This window comes from Phoenix dactylifera, unplaced genomic scaffold, assembly GCF_009389715.1.
Source record: "Phoenix dactylifera cultivar Barhee BC4 unplaced genomic scaffold, palm_55x_up_171113_PBpolish2nd_filt_p 000241F, whole genome shotgun sequence".
Lineage (NCBI taxonomy): Eukaryota > Viridiplantae > Streptophyta > Magnoliopsida > Arecales > Arecaceae > Phoenix > Phoenix dactylifera.
The window spans coordinates 345315-363944 of NW_024067738.1; the positions used below are offsets into that span (position 1 = coordinate 345315).

Consider the following 18630-nt stretch of genomic DNA (forward strand, 5'->3'; position numbering starts at 1 on the left):
TTCTCCGCTCCGCGATGGCCGATGGGGATCCATCTCTTCGACAACTCCGCGGCCTCGCCGGCAACTCCGACGACTCCGACGACTCCAACGAGGATGAATCCTCGTCCGACGACAGCAACGACGATCCCATCGACTCCGGTAAGAGGGACCTCTAGTTCTTTTTTTTTTTATTGCCAAAAGGGGAACTTCTAGTTCCGGCTCTCCCCCACCCCCCACCATCGTCCTCCCCTTTCCCCTCCACCCATCGTGTCTGCCCCTTTCATCGTCACCTACGCAACGCAAAATGGCGATCTGGTGGTGGCGCAGCACCGCACCCTTCCTGGAGGCCACCGCCGCCGACGACGACCCCAGCATCGCCATTCACGGCCGCGAGCGGCCCCTCCTGTCGGACCCCGGGCCAACCCCACCAGTTCCCTCTCCATCCTCGAGCGCCTCCGCTCCCACGCTCGAATCCCTCCTCGCCACCCTCAAGACCGTCTCCTTCCTCCTCGACCAGCAAATTAATGGCAGATCTCGAGCTCAATCTAAGCCCCCGGTCGATAGCAAGGAGCAGGAGGAGGGTCTCAACTCTCAGTCAAGGCATTTCTGGAGGTGGCGGAGAAAGAGGAGGGCAAACTGCAAACAGGTTAGTAGGTTACCTGTTTAACGGGTCAGGTCGGGTTAAACATAATTCCTGACCTGTTTATTAAACAGGTTACACGGGTCGGGTCAGGTTACCCGTTTAATAAACAGGTCAGGTTTAGGTTGTAATTTCCTGACCTGTTTAATAAACAGGTCGGGTTCAGGTTTATAATTTTCTGACCCGATCTGCATCTGACCCGACCTGTTTATGTCCAACCCGACCCGATTGCCACCCCTACCGTCCTTTCGTGCGAAAGATTATCTTATTGTTTGCCACTCCTGTCCTCTCCGCTGCTAGGGGGCGTTTGGTATGGAATGATCGTCCTAAGATCAAGGGTGATATGGGTAGAGGTGATGAGATCACCGCATTTGGCTGCACCACGGTAATCTACGTAGCGGTGATATTAAATCACCTCCACTCATCAAATCATCCCCCAATTCGGTGATGGGATATCTGTCCTTGAGGTCGGAAATTCAAGATCACCCCAAGGCAGTGATCCTGAATTGAAAGTTAAAGACAAAAAAACCCCTCAAGTTAGCATAAAAATTGATATATCAATATACCATCAATATATTATATCAATATTATATATATATATTATGTTGATATTATATATTATATTAATGATATATATTATATTATAATATATTACTAATCATATTATTATCCTATTATTGAAGGATAATTTTAAATTCTAGTAGAAATACATTTTTATTTTTTATATTTATATAATGAAAATATATAATATATTACTATATTACTTCTATTTACCTTATTTTTTAATCAAAATAATTATTAGTATTAAAAAAATTATTATAAGTATAAATAAAAATATTAATTCTATAATAAAAATAACATATTTTTATAAGATTAATAATTTATAGAAGTAATAAATATATTTTTATAGAATATATTAATAATTAATATATTGATAAATATATTAATATTTTATTATAATATATTTTATATGATTAGTAAATATATGATAAGGGCTACTAAAAGTAGAATATGTGACAAAATTATGGAGTTATTATAGAAATTAGTATATTGACTTATATTTTTAATTTATGAGAATTAAAATACATAAAAAAATCTATTTAAGATATATCAAAGGTATTTGTGGTATTATGTTGTCAGTAATTTTGGATCCTCGTACCATACCAAACAAGTTACTCATAGATATTCGGAAATTTTTAATCACTGAACCATGGTCTACTAAACACATTAACCTTAGATCATCGGGATCAAATCATTCCAGTATTCAAATCACGGAGAATCTTAGATCATCATGGTGATCCGTGGTGATCCTGTCGGGTTACCAAACGCCCCCTACCCCTTTTTTTTTTTTTTTCTTCAACTGCAAAAGTGTATAATTTTGGTCCTAATCATTAGGTCAGTGGTTGTACGGAAATCTCGCTTGGAGGGTAACGGCAGTCTTGGAAACGGGTCCGGATCAGTGAATGTACGGTGAATGATCTGTGCTGCTGCTTCCGTCTTTCACTCACCGGGACAAAAATTTTGACCAGAGATGATTGCGTCCAAGGATTTTTAAATCTGGATGGATCGGTTACCTCCTTGATTGACGGAGACCGAGATGAATGGACATCAAATAAATATTTTTTTAAAAAAATAAAAATTTTAAACACCTTAACAAATATTTTTAGAGAAGGAGAGCAAAATCTCAACCAACATGTTAAATCTAGAATTAAAAACTAAATTAAAGTTTAATTTTAATATTATTAATCTTAATTTTTACTGATTTTTATTGGCTAAGACATTAGTATTAAATTTTGACCAGAGATGATTGCGTCCAAGGATTTTTAAATCTGGATGGATCGGTTACCTCCTTGATTGACGGAGACCGAGATGGATGGACATCAAATAAATTTTTTTTAAAAAAATAAAAATTTTAAACACCTTAACAAATATTTTTGGAGAAGGAGAGCAAAATCTCAACCAACATGTTAAATCTAGAATTAAAAACTAAATTAAAGTTTAATTTTAATATTATTAATCTTAATTTTTACTGATTTTTATTGGCTAAGACATTAGTATTAAATTTTTTACATACACAATATTTGAAGATGTATGGTACGAATACAAATCAAAATTTTCGAATTACACACTAAAATAGGTTTACATGGAGCTATTAAACCTTTGATCTTCCAATATAGAATTGAAAGTTTATTGTGTTATTGAGACATGCACATGTATATTAAGTTTGTTTGAATTTGAAAGGTTGTGTATTTCTAATTTCATCTTTTTTTTAATTTTTTTCTGAAACTAATATTCGATAAGCTTCCATTTAGTTGCTGGCTTAAACGTTTTTTTACGAATAACCTGAATTCAATCGGCACACTTTTTTTTTTTTTTTTTGGAGACAAGAAGCCACCGACAAGCTAAAATATCTTCTAACACCAAATTGCTGGTTCCATTGATCAAACCAACCAATTTAAGTAAAATTAACAGAACATATATTTATTTATTTATTTTTGGGTAAAACCCTATATTCAAATTTCGAACACAAAAATTATGAGAAAAATTTGTGGGACCTCTATTCATGTTTTTTCAACAAAACCTGTATTCAAGTTTTGAATCGAATAATTTTGAAAAAAAATAATGAGATAGTTTTCTTTGAGAAATACAATATATATATATATATATATATATATATATATATATATATATATATATATATATATATATATATATATATATATATTGTATGCCCCCACCACCATGCTGCATTGTGATGGAATCCATTTGCCTAGTCACGGTAAATTGTCTGGATCAGGTCACCAGGTGTGAGCTCACCCTCCTTCCAAGTTCCAAGTGCACCAGCTTGCAGTCCACCGGACCCATGGCAGCCGACGTCATACTCAGCGATAGCCAGGCTCTGGTCATCTGATTTAAAAAAGTGAGGAGAAGAGATGGATGAAGGAAGCTAAGAAAGCTTGAAAAGGACTAGAGATTCTTAAGAACAGAGTAGACTTTTCCAGTACCACAACCGAATCCCACCGGAAACGACAGCTCTTTTCAAGAGAGCAGCAGATCTCCAATCTCCATCCCACAAAGCTATGGATCGTTAGACAAATCCGAGGCCAGCCTCAGACTTTCCTCAGACTTTCTCTCCTCTGGAAGGAGCCCGACCAGCAACCACGGATTCTGTCACCCCCCATCAGGAGCCCATGTTACTACGCCATGCAATAAAAATGTAGCCAGGTTTCATAGCTGAAGTTCAAGGGAAAACAGAAAAAAGTACAACGCTAGTGGGACTGACCGTATGTACATATATAGTTTCTTTCATGTAGAGCCTAGTTCTCTCTCTCTCTCTCTCTCTCTCTCTCTCTCTCTATATATATATATATATATATATATATATATATGTGTGTGTGTGTGTGTATGTTTGTATGTATTTCTATAGAAGATATATTTTTTTTTTTGATGTAAAGGGAGGCAAAAGGAGCTATCCGGTTTTTATTGAAAGTTAATCTTATTTACAACAGAAATAAGAGGTAGATATGAGTTATATTGTCAAGAAAAAAGAGAAACATACAGGATAATATAGTATTCTCAATGCTTTTTGGAGCCTATCTCGATGTCAAAAAGCGTTTCTAAAATATCTTCTGACGCTTTTCCAAAGCGTCGCCAGAGGGGATCTGCCGACCCTTTTCCAAAGCGTCGCTGGAAGAGAGGATCTACCGACGCTTTAAAGCGCGTCAAAACTGCTTTTTTAGCCAAAAAAAATACCATTTGCGGTCTGCATATTCTCCTCCATCACAAATGTTGATGGAGTACAAACGACCGAAACCATAGTGCTGATGAAGCACAAAGAGAAATACAAACACCCTCCCCGATCGGTACCTTGATTTCATCTGTGCGGAGTGGTTGGGTTTAGCTATATAAACAGTTTTTTCTTTTTCAGATCCGTCGACGTGGACTAAAATGAGGTGGTTTTTTAGCTTCCGACGACGCTTTCAACGACGCTTAAAAGCATCGTTATTTAACAACGCAAAAAAGCGTCGTTCAAAGTGTCGTCAATTACATATTACCTTCGACGACGCTTAAAAGCGTCGTTGTTAGCCGACGCTTTTTACAAGCGTCGGCAAATGTTGGCGGGAAAATTTTTTTGTCGATGCTTGGAATAAGCGTCGGCAAATAAGAGTCGGAAATTTTCTTTTTTTGTGTAGTGATATGTGAGAAAAAAAAGCTAAATGGTTCCAGACCAAGTATCTGATAATCAGGATAGGGAGAGATTTTGATAATACTGTTATACTAGTCTAATGGCTTTTGAGGACTATAATTATTGGCCAAGAAAGATTATTAAAGTTTTTTTTTTTTTTAAGGAAGGGAAGCAAAGCCACCCGAATTTATTGGAGAGAAGAGAGATTAGAATGGAAAAGAATGAAAGAAAGATCTACAGTTAGAAGCCTAGAGATTGTTATTTAGCTTGCCAGGTTAGAAGTCTCGTTACTGTAATCAAGAATGTCGTTTGCCACCAACTTTTCTCAGCAGCATTGATATAAATAAAGAAAGTGTGACAAGATGGTGAATTATCCGACCGGTTGTCTACCCAGAAATTGACCCCCTACTATTACCCAAATTGAAACAGACTCCATTCCAAAATGGATGAAGAGCTTGGTTTTTAGTTAGTAACATGCTTGGTCTAGTTACTATTGGTTTTTTTTTCTTTTTTTCTTTTGTACAACGATAGCTCATCCTACTGTATATAGGCACAGTAAGCAGAATCAAGAGATGCAATTCGGCATAACTATAAAGGAGGCGCTCCTTGATGTGTTCAAAAGAACTTTCCGAAATGCTACGCTGCATAGGAGGCGATCTAGTTGGTGACTTTGTTCGCCTCTCTATACACGTATGCGGTCTAGAACTCACTACTATTAGCCTTTTTTGAAAAATATATTGGGCTTTATTTATTCAAGAGGAGAGATGCTTGAGTGGTACATAAATCTTGCACCACAAAAAAAAAAAAAAAAAACTCATACGGCTCTTGTCCAACTTTTCCTTTGACCTAATCCTCTAAAATGCAGCTGCAAGAAATTTCTACAATCAGATTTATAATAAGGTTTTTCTTGGCGATACGACTCTGGCATGTAGAAGTTCGCTAGAGAGATTGGATTTATGGGGAATAAGATTTTTTTTTTTTTTTTTTTTTTTGAGGTAACAGAGAGGGGAGGGCTACATGGAAGAAAAATCTCTCCTAGATTCTATTGACCTATCAAAACTTATCCTGTATGTATGCTGTAAGAATTCCATGTAAGTTGCATTGTAGAAGATCTGCTGGCCTCTAAGTAGTTTGAATGGTGCAAACTAAGGAGTGTGATAAAAGACTTGTAAATTGGTTATGAAGTGCTTTTATATGTCATTTTTGTTGGTTTTCTTTGTATGTGTCAGTTGTTGTTGTTGTTGTTTTTTGTTTTTTGATAAAACAACTTTTAATTTTAGATAAGCAATCAATCACTCTTGATTAATGAACCCATTTAAAATGATGACGAATGCTTTGAGTGGCAAAGTTAGGCAAAATATAAAAGAAAGGAAGCTCTGCACTAAGCTTCTACTAGAAAATAATGGATAGTGACTACAAGATAACAAAATTATCTGATGAAATCACTGCTCTTAGCTTAAGAATTAACTTTTGAATCCATGATTATAAAACAACAAAATAAATGCTTTTTTTTTTATGGAAAACAAGAAAATAATTGCTAAACAACAATTATTATTTAATTTTCCTAATCATGCATTTCAATAACGTAACGGGCCACCCAATACCGTTATAGCGGTCTTTCTTTATTAGAGAGAGAGAGAGAGAGAGAGAGAGAGAGAGAGAGAGAGAGAGGTGGGTGGGTTCTCCAAAACAAAATCCCCTGACGCATGTGGGGCTGTTGGTGGTGGCGGTGGACTTCCCCGGAGATGCGGATTTTTTAATCGGCTTCAAACCTCTGCGGACAAGTATGTTTTTGGTCTGTCGGCTTTTCGACGAAAGCGATAAGCATTAGATGAGAAATTACTGTCTCTCTTTTTTTTCATCTTTTATTTTTATTTTTATTTTGAATTTTTTTTTGTACATTGGCTACTCATATTAATCTCGTATGAGTATAACCAGCATTATTAAAAAAAGTAGACCGTTCAATAATGAATGAATATCTCACTTTCGATGCTTACCAATTGGGGGTAACGGAAATTTGAAACCTTTTTTAGAGAAGATGTGGTAAAAAGTTAATGATCTGCGACAAAAAAAAATCGCATCAATTTACAAGCAAGCTCAAAGATAGAATTCTACCCTGGGTGAATTTTCTGATCTATAAATAGTACGGAACCCTTTCTTTCAGATAAGAAAGAAACCCCCACACGCAAGTCCTCGACTCTATACCAAAATCAATGATTGGGTTGAGAATATTATCTAGCCAATGAAAAGATAAGTTTTCTTGTGGTGATGATGCCGACTTCTTGCAAAATTTGTATATTTAGACAAAAAAGTAAAACACACACACACACACATCGAAGGAAAAGGTATAGACTCTATATCAATAATTGAATTTGGAGAATACTATGTAGTGGAGAAAAGGATTTTTATGGTGTACTATTTATCCTATGGGAAAACCCCATCAAGGATTACTTCAGCTTCGAGCCAATAAAAGGGGGTGGGGTCTGATCCAAAATGGCAAATCTAGGGTACTAACCACCATTATTGATTGAGGAAAAGTTCCAAACGCCGTTATTCCAGGTGTAGAATTTGAAGAATGTTTTTTCTAGTTGTTTTGCTCTTCTCTTATCCAAATGCCTTTAGGGAAGCACCATTTTCTCTAGTAGAATAATGCCCATCCAAGAAAAGTTTTGCCTTTTTACCCATCTGAGGAGTTGGATCTGGTTTAGAATGACAACTCTAGGATACTGAACCACCATGCTTGATTAAAAAAGTGATCCTAATGCAAAGAGTAGAAACCACTTGAGTAGGTCCAAAGCATGGATATCTTTAGATCTCTAAAGGGACAGAAGTAAGAAATGAAAAGTATTTGATTTTGTCTAGATGAGCTGGAGTGAAGGGGTGGGGGGGGAGGAGAGGGAGAGGGAGAGGGAGAGAGAGAGGAAGCATCAGCCCACTGTAGCATCTATCTTCATGTCCTATAAGAGCTGTCTGGAATATTTTGTTCACATGCTTCCATGGTTACATGGATGAGTGAGATTTGTTTTTATATGTCCTTGTTTTGGTTTGCTGACTCTTCTGATCCTCCCTTGTGGATATGATACAATTCTGAACCGATTTCACCAAGGGCTTCTCCACCTTTTTCTTGCCTTCTTCCCCTTCACAGCCTGTCATGCTTACATTATTTTTGGGCTGCCTTTCTTGTTTTTCCAAGCAATTGCTTGGTTGTTCATGTGTGGTAAAGAGCCTGCCCATATCCGACTAGTCTCCGAATCTATCACCCCTTTCGCTTGGATTTCTCCGATGATCATCGGACCTCCACGGTGACAGCGTCGCCTGGAAAGGAGCCATAGAGGATGATGGGAGAGTGGGTTCAAGCTTTCTTTGGCTGTTTAAGGTGATGTTAGATGGAGGAGTGAAGGGTTGGTAGGGGGGGAAGATGCTTGATGAGCAGTGGAAACAGAGCTTGCAGGTGAATTATACTTTCTTCCTGTTCTTCCTTTAACACCTCTAGAGTCCTTACTTATGTTAAATTTATTGTTCATTACTTTGTAATTGTGCTTCATTGGGATCAAATCAGTTGATCCTTGTTGTTTTGGGTGTTAAACCATGGTCATGCACTTACTTGGAAGGGCTAATCCTCTTGATGGTCTTGTTTTACAAGCCTTTTATCAACAATTAGCAGAACCCTGGAGTGGGTCTTGAATTGCAATTGTTTATCAATAATAGTCATCTACCTGGTGAAAGATTCAAAAAAAAGGAAGCTATAGTCTTCTTGCAAGATGTGTTTTGTTCTTCAGCTTAGAAGATGTTTTTTGTTCTTAATATTGCAAAAGGATTCACCTTGGGGGTCACATATATGATTCATACAATCTTTTGTTTCCTGCAGAAGTTTGAGCCTTGCTTAGATTCTTATGGCAGCCGAGAGAGGGGAAAAAATAATTGTTGGCTAACCATGTGGTTTTTTATAATTTGATAGAACTTTACGAACCCTAAAAGGTAGCCATCAGTTCATAAACTCAATTTCCAAACGAAGATAGGTCTGCTCGCTCTTCCTTGGCAAGAATAAAACATACCACTTCTCTGTTTTATTTGAACTAACCACGTTCTGGATTTCCGATATCTGGTGTTCGTCTATCCCACCCTGTGATCTTCAGTCCACTTTGAGCTAAAAAGATTTTCCAGGCTCTCCATCTCTCTGTAGCTCCAAACTTATGTTAGATATCTATCTCTTATTTTGGTACTCAATCAAATAGGAGCCGGGTTCTCTTATTTGTTGTTGTTGTGCTCAAGGATTTCCTTGTACCTGAATCAAAATCTTATAATCAATATTTCTTTGTTGGATCGACTGTAGATGTCATAGACTGATGACATAATTGTAGTGGACTGGCGATAACAATTTTAGGAACACGGCACAAAGCCTTGAGCTAAAATTGTTAGATGCAGCGATCATATAGCACTTCTGCTTCATGAGTCTTGAGTAAAATGCTGATGTTTCTATAATTTTATTTATCAGGGTTGAATGTGGATATTTCATTTATCTATATTTTGTCTTCTCGATTGGAAGTATGGATTTAAGTTTTGATAACATCTCGATTCTGTTGGAATGCGCTCATGACATAATTTTGTAACTGGAGTGATCTGCTGATTAACATGCATGATCAGATCATTATTGTTTTTGTTGTTGTTATTATTATTATTGTTGTTGTTGTTGTTGTTGTTTTGATTGAAAGGGAGGCCTAGGGCCACCCACGGATCAGATCATTATTTGAGGAAGACACATTGTGGCTGTAGAGTTTATTATTAATTATATGTGAAGATTGTTCTGCATAGTACGAAGGTCCAGCATCAGTTTTTGGAATGCAGCTGAATCTCCAACAAGCCAATTGACTCACTACAAACAGTTTGTGAAATATAAGAAAAGAATGCCATTAGAGCTGTCTTAAATTGTAAATGTTTATTGAATATCTAAATCTTTACATTGTTACATTTTAGTTTCTGAGTCTTTACTGATACAACATTTTACCAGCCATTATGAAGAAAACATAGCTGACATGGCCCCTCATTGTCTCAGGAATGGGAACAAAACTGCATGACACTCATAATGTTTTTTCCACCTTGCTAAAGAACAACCGTCATGTAGTAACCATCGATCTGAACACTCCAGATAGTTGGGCCAGGTTCAGTAATATATTGCTGAAGACGGGCAGCCAGACTGCTTTCAATTGTCTTCCAGTGTCCATGGATAGATTGCAAAGCAACAGAGAATCTGTCAGAAATGCCATGTTGAAGCATGAAGAAATATTCAGACAGCAGGTGAAACTGTGCTCATGTGTCTCATTTTTTTTATTTCTACCCACTCCAAGGATAGGCAGATGGTGTTATGGATGCGGATTACTTCTGAATCCTCTCGGCCGACTTCCTTCTTTGCTGGCTTTGCTCTTCCCTTCTGACATTTTTTTTTCTGATGTACCCCTCTCTCTAACAGGTGGCAGAATAAGAATGCCAAGATGGATAGATGGCAACTGTTATTACTTTAGTTCTAGTTTATCATCAAGTACTGATGCGCAGATTTTGGATTGGATATTGCAGGTGCATGATCTACACCGGCTATACAGAGTTCAGAAGATGCTAATGGCTGAGATGAGAAGTAAGGAGGAGAAGCCCCAATCTCCCACAATTGTGACTTCCAGAGGGTTCACAGATACAAGGACCAGATTTTGGGGTAGTGCATCTACCTCAGAGACCAGTCATTCTTCCCATGTCAGTAATACACTTCACTCCACTAAACATCTGAACTCTGAGTACAGCTCCATCCATCACTACAACACAAGAGCAGGCCCTAGCTCACGAGAACTGAGCATATGCTCAGAAGACCCTTTAAGAGTGCCGAAGGGCTTCGATCTTGAACAGCCCGCTGAAGAGTACACCTCCACAGAAGTTGGACACACCCAAGATCAGATTACCAACTTGGGGAAGCATCTGAAAGAAAAGATGAACACAGAAAGCTCCAAAATGTGGACTGATGATGAGAATGATGTTGAGCTCACACTTGGCATAGGATGTGGCATTGGTAAGAAGAGATCAAAACATTGGCTTAGCTTGAATGATGAAATAAGCTACTCTAAGCCAGCTCCAAGTGATATCAGGCCACTGCTCTTGTCTACACCTGTCATACCACAGAGAACAGAGGAATGCAGTGACCACTCGACCAGCAGCTTCGACAGAGAAAGCTTACAGAGACCCCCCTGGCTTTTGCAAGCTTTAAGTTTGAACAAGACATAACTTCAAAACTTGGTGCAAGTCTTTTGGGTATAGGCAATTGCTTTATTTATGGAGTTTCAACTTCAGTGTATCAGCACTCATTTAGGTGACAGCCGGCATGCAGGAATCATGCCTCCTGAGATCTATAGTCTTCTCACCACTACATCCCGTGTTCTTCAAGCTACTGCATTTAAGGTTCTGTTCTATCATCGGATCAGTTTTTCTGGTTTTCAAGATTGATTTATATTGGTGGGAAAACTTCATTGGTTTAATGGAGTTGGAAGTAAATTTGGTTCTCTTACAATGTTTTTTTGCAAACGGTTCTCCTTTCTAGTAACACCCCCATGAGAATAAGTATCAGAGGCTCATCTCACAATGGGGACTCACGATCAATAACAAGGTCACCTCTGTTGTCTGTAAACACTGACTTCTTTATATGTAAATGCAAGCTAATAACTTTTTTCTGCAGGATTGTAGTACTTTCTCATGTTGCTCCTCCATATTCACCAATCTATTATTTTTTCTTGGTTCAATCGATTCTGCTTCTATTCTTATATCCTCTTTGGTTCAAAAAGTACCAGGAGATAAGAAAGAACCTCCAACCAGGGTCTTCAAAGGAGTGATCTCATAGGCCTAGCAGTTTTGAACTAGGTCAATTTACATGGACACTGAAAGACTGTTTCTATTTTTTTTTATGGAATATGAACATGAGCTTTGGGAATATGGAAAACAACTATGCTTAACTACAATCACTGTCTTCGTAAAACAAAAGAACAAATAGGTAAAACCTAGATAGAATAGGAGTTGTCAGTACACCAGGTGTACTTGGAGGGGCAATAACAATAGAGAACAAAGAAGAAAATGCAAGAAGAGGATTTGAGAATTTCTCAAAGTCCAACCTCCTCTAAATAAAGAACCACTGACAGTTCACATAAATTACTACGGTATATCACGACAATGTTCAATCACTTTTCCAAGATAGTTGTGCAATCTGCATTAAAAAAAAAGATGAGATTTTTTAATACAGCTAATAAAAGAAACCAGCTCTACTTCATGTCTCGCCTACATCTGACTTATAAAAAAATTCTGAAAACATAAAAAAACGTACATCCTTTTTTTTGTTTGAAAAGAATTGGTTCTCCTTAAGGAAAAGCTGGTTTGAATCATCTGGCCAGCTGAGAAGCTCAACTCCCTTTAGTTTCATTTTTCCATCTTCATGTTTATCGCTATCATAGATATCTTTCATAAGAAAAAAGATCATAGAATTAGTTCCCTGGATTTAGTATAATGCATGTCTTCAGCTCTTTGCGCTGCTTCAGCAGAGGACAAATGAATTCACAAGGATCCAATAAGGCAACTGAGCTTCAAAAGAATTTAGGAATCTCATATCAAAATCATGCCATACTATTTCTCCTCCCTTCTCATGTTTATGTTGCTTATAAAGCTCACCTTCACCAAAATTCACCACAGGAGCACTCACCATTTTTGAAGTGGTGGAACCTCATGTTATCCCTCACCACAATCTCCCTGCTTTCAACCTTAGACACAAGGCGCATCACTAAATGACAGTCCTCACAAATCCTTAGGTTCTTCACAATCCTAATTGTGCCTCCAACAGTGGTCGTTAACAGACCGAATGCCAGAGCTAGCTTCTCACTATGACCCTTCAGTAGCCTTTCCTTCTCGTCATCACTAACATCATAGACAACTGAGCTCAAGACAGGCACATATCCATCTTGCTTCAACCTCCGCAAAAGCTCCTCTAGTGCCTCCTTTATCTCACGAGACCTAGGGTGCAAACCATCTCCTGCAAAGAACTCATGAACTAGACCATCTTTGGCCTCCACCCAGCTTGCCGCTGGGTTCTTCCTCAACCCCCTTCCCCTCATCAACTTCCTCACCTTCAACACCTCCTCCCACATCCCTGCCGATGCATATATGTTCGACAGCAACACATAGTTCCCGATTCCATCAGGTTCAAGCACGAATAGATGATCTGCTGCAATTTTAGCGATTTGGGTCTTCCCATGGATCCGGCAAGCACCTAGCAATGCTCCCCACACACCACCATGGGGTTCAACAGGCATCGATTTCACAAGTTCAAGTGCTTCTTCCACGAGACCTGACCGGCCCAACAAATCCACCATGCAAGCATAATGATCGGCAGAGGGAGAAATCCCATACTCGTCCTTCATTTGTGCAAAGTAAGAGCGGCCTTCCTCCACCATCCCGGCATGGCTGCATGCCGTGAGCACCCCAATGAATGTGACCCGATTAGGCTTCACCTCCGTCCTCTCCACCATCTCCTTAAACAAAGCGATTGCCTCCTGAGCCCTCCCATGCGCAGCAAGGCCAACGATCATAGCACTGTACGTGTACACATTTCGCTCTACCATCCCATCAAACACCTTACGGGCCTCGTCAACAAGCCCACATTTTGCATACATATCCACCATTGCCGACCCCATGACGACGTTCCTCTTGAACTCATATCTCTCAGCAATCTCCCGTACGAATCCCGCATGCTTCACGGCACCCAACTGAGCGCAACCGGAGATGGCGCCGATTAACGAGACCTCATCGATTTTAACACCTGCCTCTCGCATTCTATCGAACGTCTCCAATGCCTCTTTCGGCATCGAATTCTGGGCGTACCCCGTGACCATGGCGGTCCACGCCACCATATCCTTCACCGGGGTCTTCTCAAAAAGCCCCTCGGCGGAGCCCATGTCACCGGTCTTGGTATAGGCAACGATCAATGAAGTCCAAGATATGGCGTCTCTCACAGACATTCGGTCGAATAACTTGCGGGCTGACGACAGGTCGGAGCACTCCACGTAGAAAGAGATGAGAGTGTTCTGGACGAAAAGGTCAGAATCGAACCCACCGGTGGCGAGGGCCTGGGCGTGGACCTGGGTGCCCATGGGGAGGCAGCGGGCGGCGCCGCAGGCCTTGAGGAGGGCGGAGAAGGTAAATGGGAGGGGCGGGGCGGGGGGCCAGCTGCGGCGCATGGCGGCGTAGAGGCGGAGGGGATGGGCGGCGGAGGAGGAGGCGGAGTAGAGGAGGAGGGCGGCGCCGCGGATGAGGGCGGTCCAGAGGAAGGAGTTGGGGCGGGGGACCTGGGCGAAGACGAGGAGAGGGTAGGGGTGGGTGGAGACGCGTTGGTCGGCGAGACGGCGGAGGAGGCGGGCGACGAGGAAGTTGCTGCGGTGAAGCCCGAGACGGACGATGCGGCCGTGGGCCTCTCGGAGCTGGCGGGGGCTGGCGGCGGCATCGAGGGCAGCGGTGAGGAGCGATTCGAGAGCGGCACGGGGGAGGAGAGGGGAAGGGAGGTAGAAGGAGGAGGAGACGAGGATACTCGTGGTGGGGTTGGGTCCGGTGATGGCTCCGAAGGGCTGCGCTAAAACCATCCGAGGGAGAGAGAGAGAGAGAGAGAGAGAGAGAGAGAGAGAGAGGGTGGGTGAGCGGGCGGGGGTTGGGGGAGTTGGTGCACTCAATCAGACAAATTATAATAACAATGTATTATAAATAATGTATAATATAATAGCATCATTATCACTTTATTCCATTCAAGTTCTTCAAACAATAATAACTATATTGGAGACGAATAACACCAGACCAAAAAAGAAAAAATTATATCATGAATACAATATAAATTAAAAAACAAACTTCATTTTTTAAAATTCCAATAATACATCAATATTTTTGAGATACAAGCAATAAAATATATAGAAGAAAAAGCATATATAAACATATTGATGTACCTGTTCGGTGAATGGTATTGTTTGCAGAAGAATCAAAACTTGAACAAAGAATCCGTGCAAAACTAATATAAGCAAAATAAATCCCTATTACTTATGCTAAACAATATCTTTTCCGAGCTACTATAAATGATTAGATATATAGAATTAATTTGGAGGCTAAATCATAGTGAAGCAGAAAATTAAAGAAGCTTCAATTTTTATTCCTTTAATTATCACCCCACCAGCTACTAGCATGCTACCCGTCAGAGCTGATCATGGGTCATACCTCGGGCCTAAACTCTATTTATTTTTAATTGGATTTCAGGCCAAGCCTATGCTGATATTTTCTATGTCCAAGCCCAGCCGATGATCAGCTTTACCATCCGTTAGCCTAATATGATTTGGGAAGAGAGTTCAATGCGATCCCTTTGATATTTCCTATTAGTGGCCTATATTGACCAACTGGGTCCATAATGGCACAACTAGAGAGAGCAAGCAAAGATCCAATTATCAGTAAGCAATTAGTGGGAGAGAGCAAGGTAGGTCGAGTCCCAGGAGCTTTTATCCATTTGCCCTTCTATAATCTGACCTACTACCATACTCTGAGCATCATGTCAACATGGTCATGAGAGAGGGAGAGAGCAAGAGAGGCTTTGATCATTGAGTCAACAATACTGTGAGAGAGAGAGAGAGAGAGGGGAGGGGAGGCTTCAGCCTTTGGGTTAGCAAGGTCATAAGAGAGAGGAGAGAGAGCAAAGGAATCTAGGTGCCATTGCGAATTTGCCTTTTAATGCTACTACCCTCCAATGGTTTGGCTTGCCACCAAGCTCTAGCCATCCAATGATGGAGAGGGATGGGGTATTGTCGTCTGCCATCGATAATCTACTTAGATGCAGCAAGAAAGGGAGAAAGGGATAGGGTCTTACCCAAACATCGAAGGCTAAGAGTGGTAGTTGGTGCTTGTTGTCGATCATTCTTGTTCATGTTGGTGCCGAAAAGGAGGGTCTAGGATGAGAGAAAGATCAGGAATCGTGAAAGTGTGGGAGGAGAGAGCTCGATTCGGTCGAATCCTTAATCCTAATCTACTTTAATCAGCTGGTTTGCTCGAACTCAAAATGGTTCGAACAAGTTGACGATTCAATCGTAAGTTAAAGAAAATTTTCAAGACCAAATTAGTTTTTATCTCAAATCATTTTCAGTGTATATCTGGAGAAATGCCAGACCGGTTAACGACCTAACTAGTTCAAGCGATGAATCCGATCTAATTTTCAAAATATTGGATGCACCCATTAGGAATAACTCGCCCATTTCAAGCAACCTGGTCAAGAAGGGTCTTGGTGCCCTATTGGTCTCCCTGCCTAGCTTGACCATAATGAGACTAAAACAGTGATGTCAAGTCGAGCTATCCAACAGTAGCGTTAAACGCACATGCGTGGTTAGGTGAAAAAGGACTACATAATTGGTCGCTTGCAAGTTGGGGCCTCGTTATCATATCTAATTCATCAACGGGGCCAACTCAAGCTCACGGCATCTTCTGGTACCGTTCCATGGCCACATGTGTGCGGTTGCACGTGCATATCTCTGACATGTGTCGCTGTCCTCGTTTTAACATATTACGGTTCAATCAGCATCATCCTTATTGTTGCTAATGCTCCTGCGTGTTTGTAAAAATGCGTTCGTGCATGATTTTGGTGTAAATCCATGAGTCGACATCAATCTCGTGCATTGTGTCGTACATCTCATGGGCAATCAATGTAAACTTAATATAACTTCTTTTGTCTTCTAGTCATATATTAGGGCAGACGGTGGACCTCTACATGCATGCAAACATTGCATTATTGCTGCAGTTCAACGCTAGCTACGTGCAAGCCACATGTGTGAGCCACCTACAGGGTGTGCAAACTAAGTGCTTGCATTGTTTAACTCTATGAGTGCCAAAGTCCAAAAATATTAAGATGTCATGGTTGACAACTATAAATATTGCCACCAATCATCATTAGCAATTCAGATCAAAAATTTACCGAACCAAATTGAAACTGTTTATTAAACATGTCAAAAAAAATTTAGATCTCAATGTATATACTCTTTGATTTTCTAAGTAGTGGTCCTGCGAGATATTTCCAGCTTTTTCCAGTGGACTGATGCTGTATTCTGAATGATTTAGAGAGACTCCAGCTGTCAAGCACACATTGTAACCAGTAGTCATTTAATTGGTTTGGATTTTTGTTTATCATTATTTTTTTCAAACAATGTTAAGAGTAATATTAATATAAGATCATTTGGAAGAAAAATAAGACACATCTGCAAATTAATTAACTTGATAGGTTTACATGTCCGTTAATTAATGAGTTACGTAAACATGCAACAGAACTGCAAAACGATTAAAAAGAAACAAAGAACTCAGACTGGCATGACTAGAGACAAAAGAGAACCAAACGTTTTGCTTCTTCTGCTCAAAGAAATGCTTCGACTCCTGAGTTTCAGACTCTTTGTACATAGCGTTGACTACAGATTCAGAGATTTTCCTTTGGACACTACATAGACAAAGTGGAATAATTTTTACAGAAATCTTTATTCACGCATTCAGAATGCAGCCTTGCAGCAGTCCTAGGATGTGTTATAAGTTCCACGAATCCTAAGGTGAGTTTGAACCTACCTAACTCACAATTGATTTTTTTCCATTGAGAAAATTTTTGGTAGAAGCTCCTAAAGGGAATTGATGAAACACTAGAGTGACAAGAAGATTGCATTCATGATTCATGATCAAGGGCTTTGGCATGTTCACTGTCCATGATATAGAGAATGTACTGATGCCACCAACCAACATCAAGCTATCCAGCTCACAGAAATCTGTAGCACTCGGCTTTATATAGATTCTTTACAACCTAGAATGATTCTTAGGCCATTACAAATAGTAGTCTTTTTGGTTGGAGAAATAAAAACTCCTTACGCTTCTTCCAAAGGTGCATGTCATGAAAATTATATCCACATCTAGCTAAAATACAGAATAGGGAGAAGGAAGTGTTGTGCCAATGTGTACATTAGCATATTAGGCCTTTTCAAGAAATGCTATATAAAAAATAGAAGTAGCAAGAGAGTTCATTTTAAAACTCAAGAATCAAATTCTTATCCAAATCGGAGTTATTTCAAAGAGACCACTCACCTCCATCCTATCCTATCCTATCCTATCCTTACCATCACATCGATAAGCTCAGCCTTATCCTAAGGCGTATGCTTTTAAAATTTCGACTTGACAAAGCCATTCTAAAGGAAAGCCACTATGCTTCCAAGGCTCCTCACTCTCCTACCATTAAAATACTCAAATTTTATTCTAATAGCCTGGTTGGATCGATGTAGCCATTATTTAATACGCAGTCACAAGTTTAGTAGTCAGAAACAATTTGGCCAGATAAATATAATCTCGGAAGCGCCTCTTAAAAATATTAAAGACTTGCCAAAATTTTGGAGAAGTTATAATCTAATTGTACTAGGAAAAATGAGTCTGGGCCTGTAGATAAATTGATTAGTTCTCGTCGGAAACCTCAACTATATAACAAGTATAGATAGTTTTGGAAAGAAAAGATAATAACAACAAAATCTATTTAACGAATCTTATCTCTTCGCAAATTCTCCCTCCATCCAAACCCATTTAAACTTTTGACCAAATAAATATCATTTTTCCTCAATATGACATACTTACTTCTGTGAAGATAAGTACTGTGAAGGCCAACAACTGTTTGTTTCAGCTGGTTGGCACTTCTCTTCTAAGGACACTATTCTTGGGGGAAGTCCAGTGTTCAAATGCTGGTGGTAGGACATGATCACTGTTGTTCAAAACG

General features: G+C 39.7%; 2 protein-coding genes across 2 annotated transcripts; one reads left to right on the top strand and one right to left on the bottom strand.

The window, feature by feature from the left end:
* Positions 1-7285: 7285 nt before the first annotated feature.
* Positions 7286-11515, top strand: LOC120105254. The gene is made up of 3 exons (XM_039117556.1): positions 7286-8256; positions 9859-10100; positions 10377-11515. Exons 2-3 carry the CDS (start codon positions 9861-9863, stop codon positions 11067-11069), a joined length of 933 nt encoding a protein of 310 aa, XP_038973484.1. The 5' UTR covers positions 7286-8256; positions 9859-9860; the 3' UTR covers positions 11070-11515.
* Positions 11516-12044: 529 nt separating this feature from the next.
* Positions 12045-14458, bottom strand: LOC120105244 (pentatricopeptide repeat-containing protein At5g44230-like). The gene has a single exon (XM_039117537.1). It carries the CDS (start codon positions 14456-14458, stop codon positions 12500-12502), a length of 1959 nt encoding a protein of 652 aa, XP_038973465.1. The 3' UTR covers positions 12045-12499.
* Between the last annotated feature and the right edge of the window lie 4172 nt (positions 14459-18630).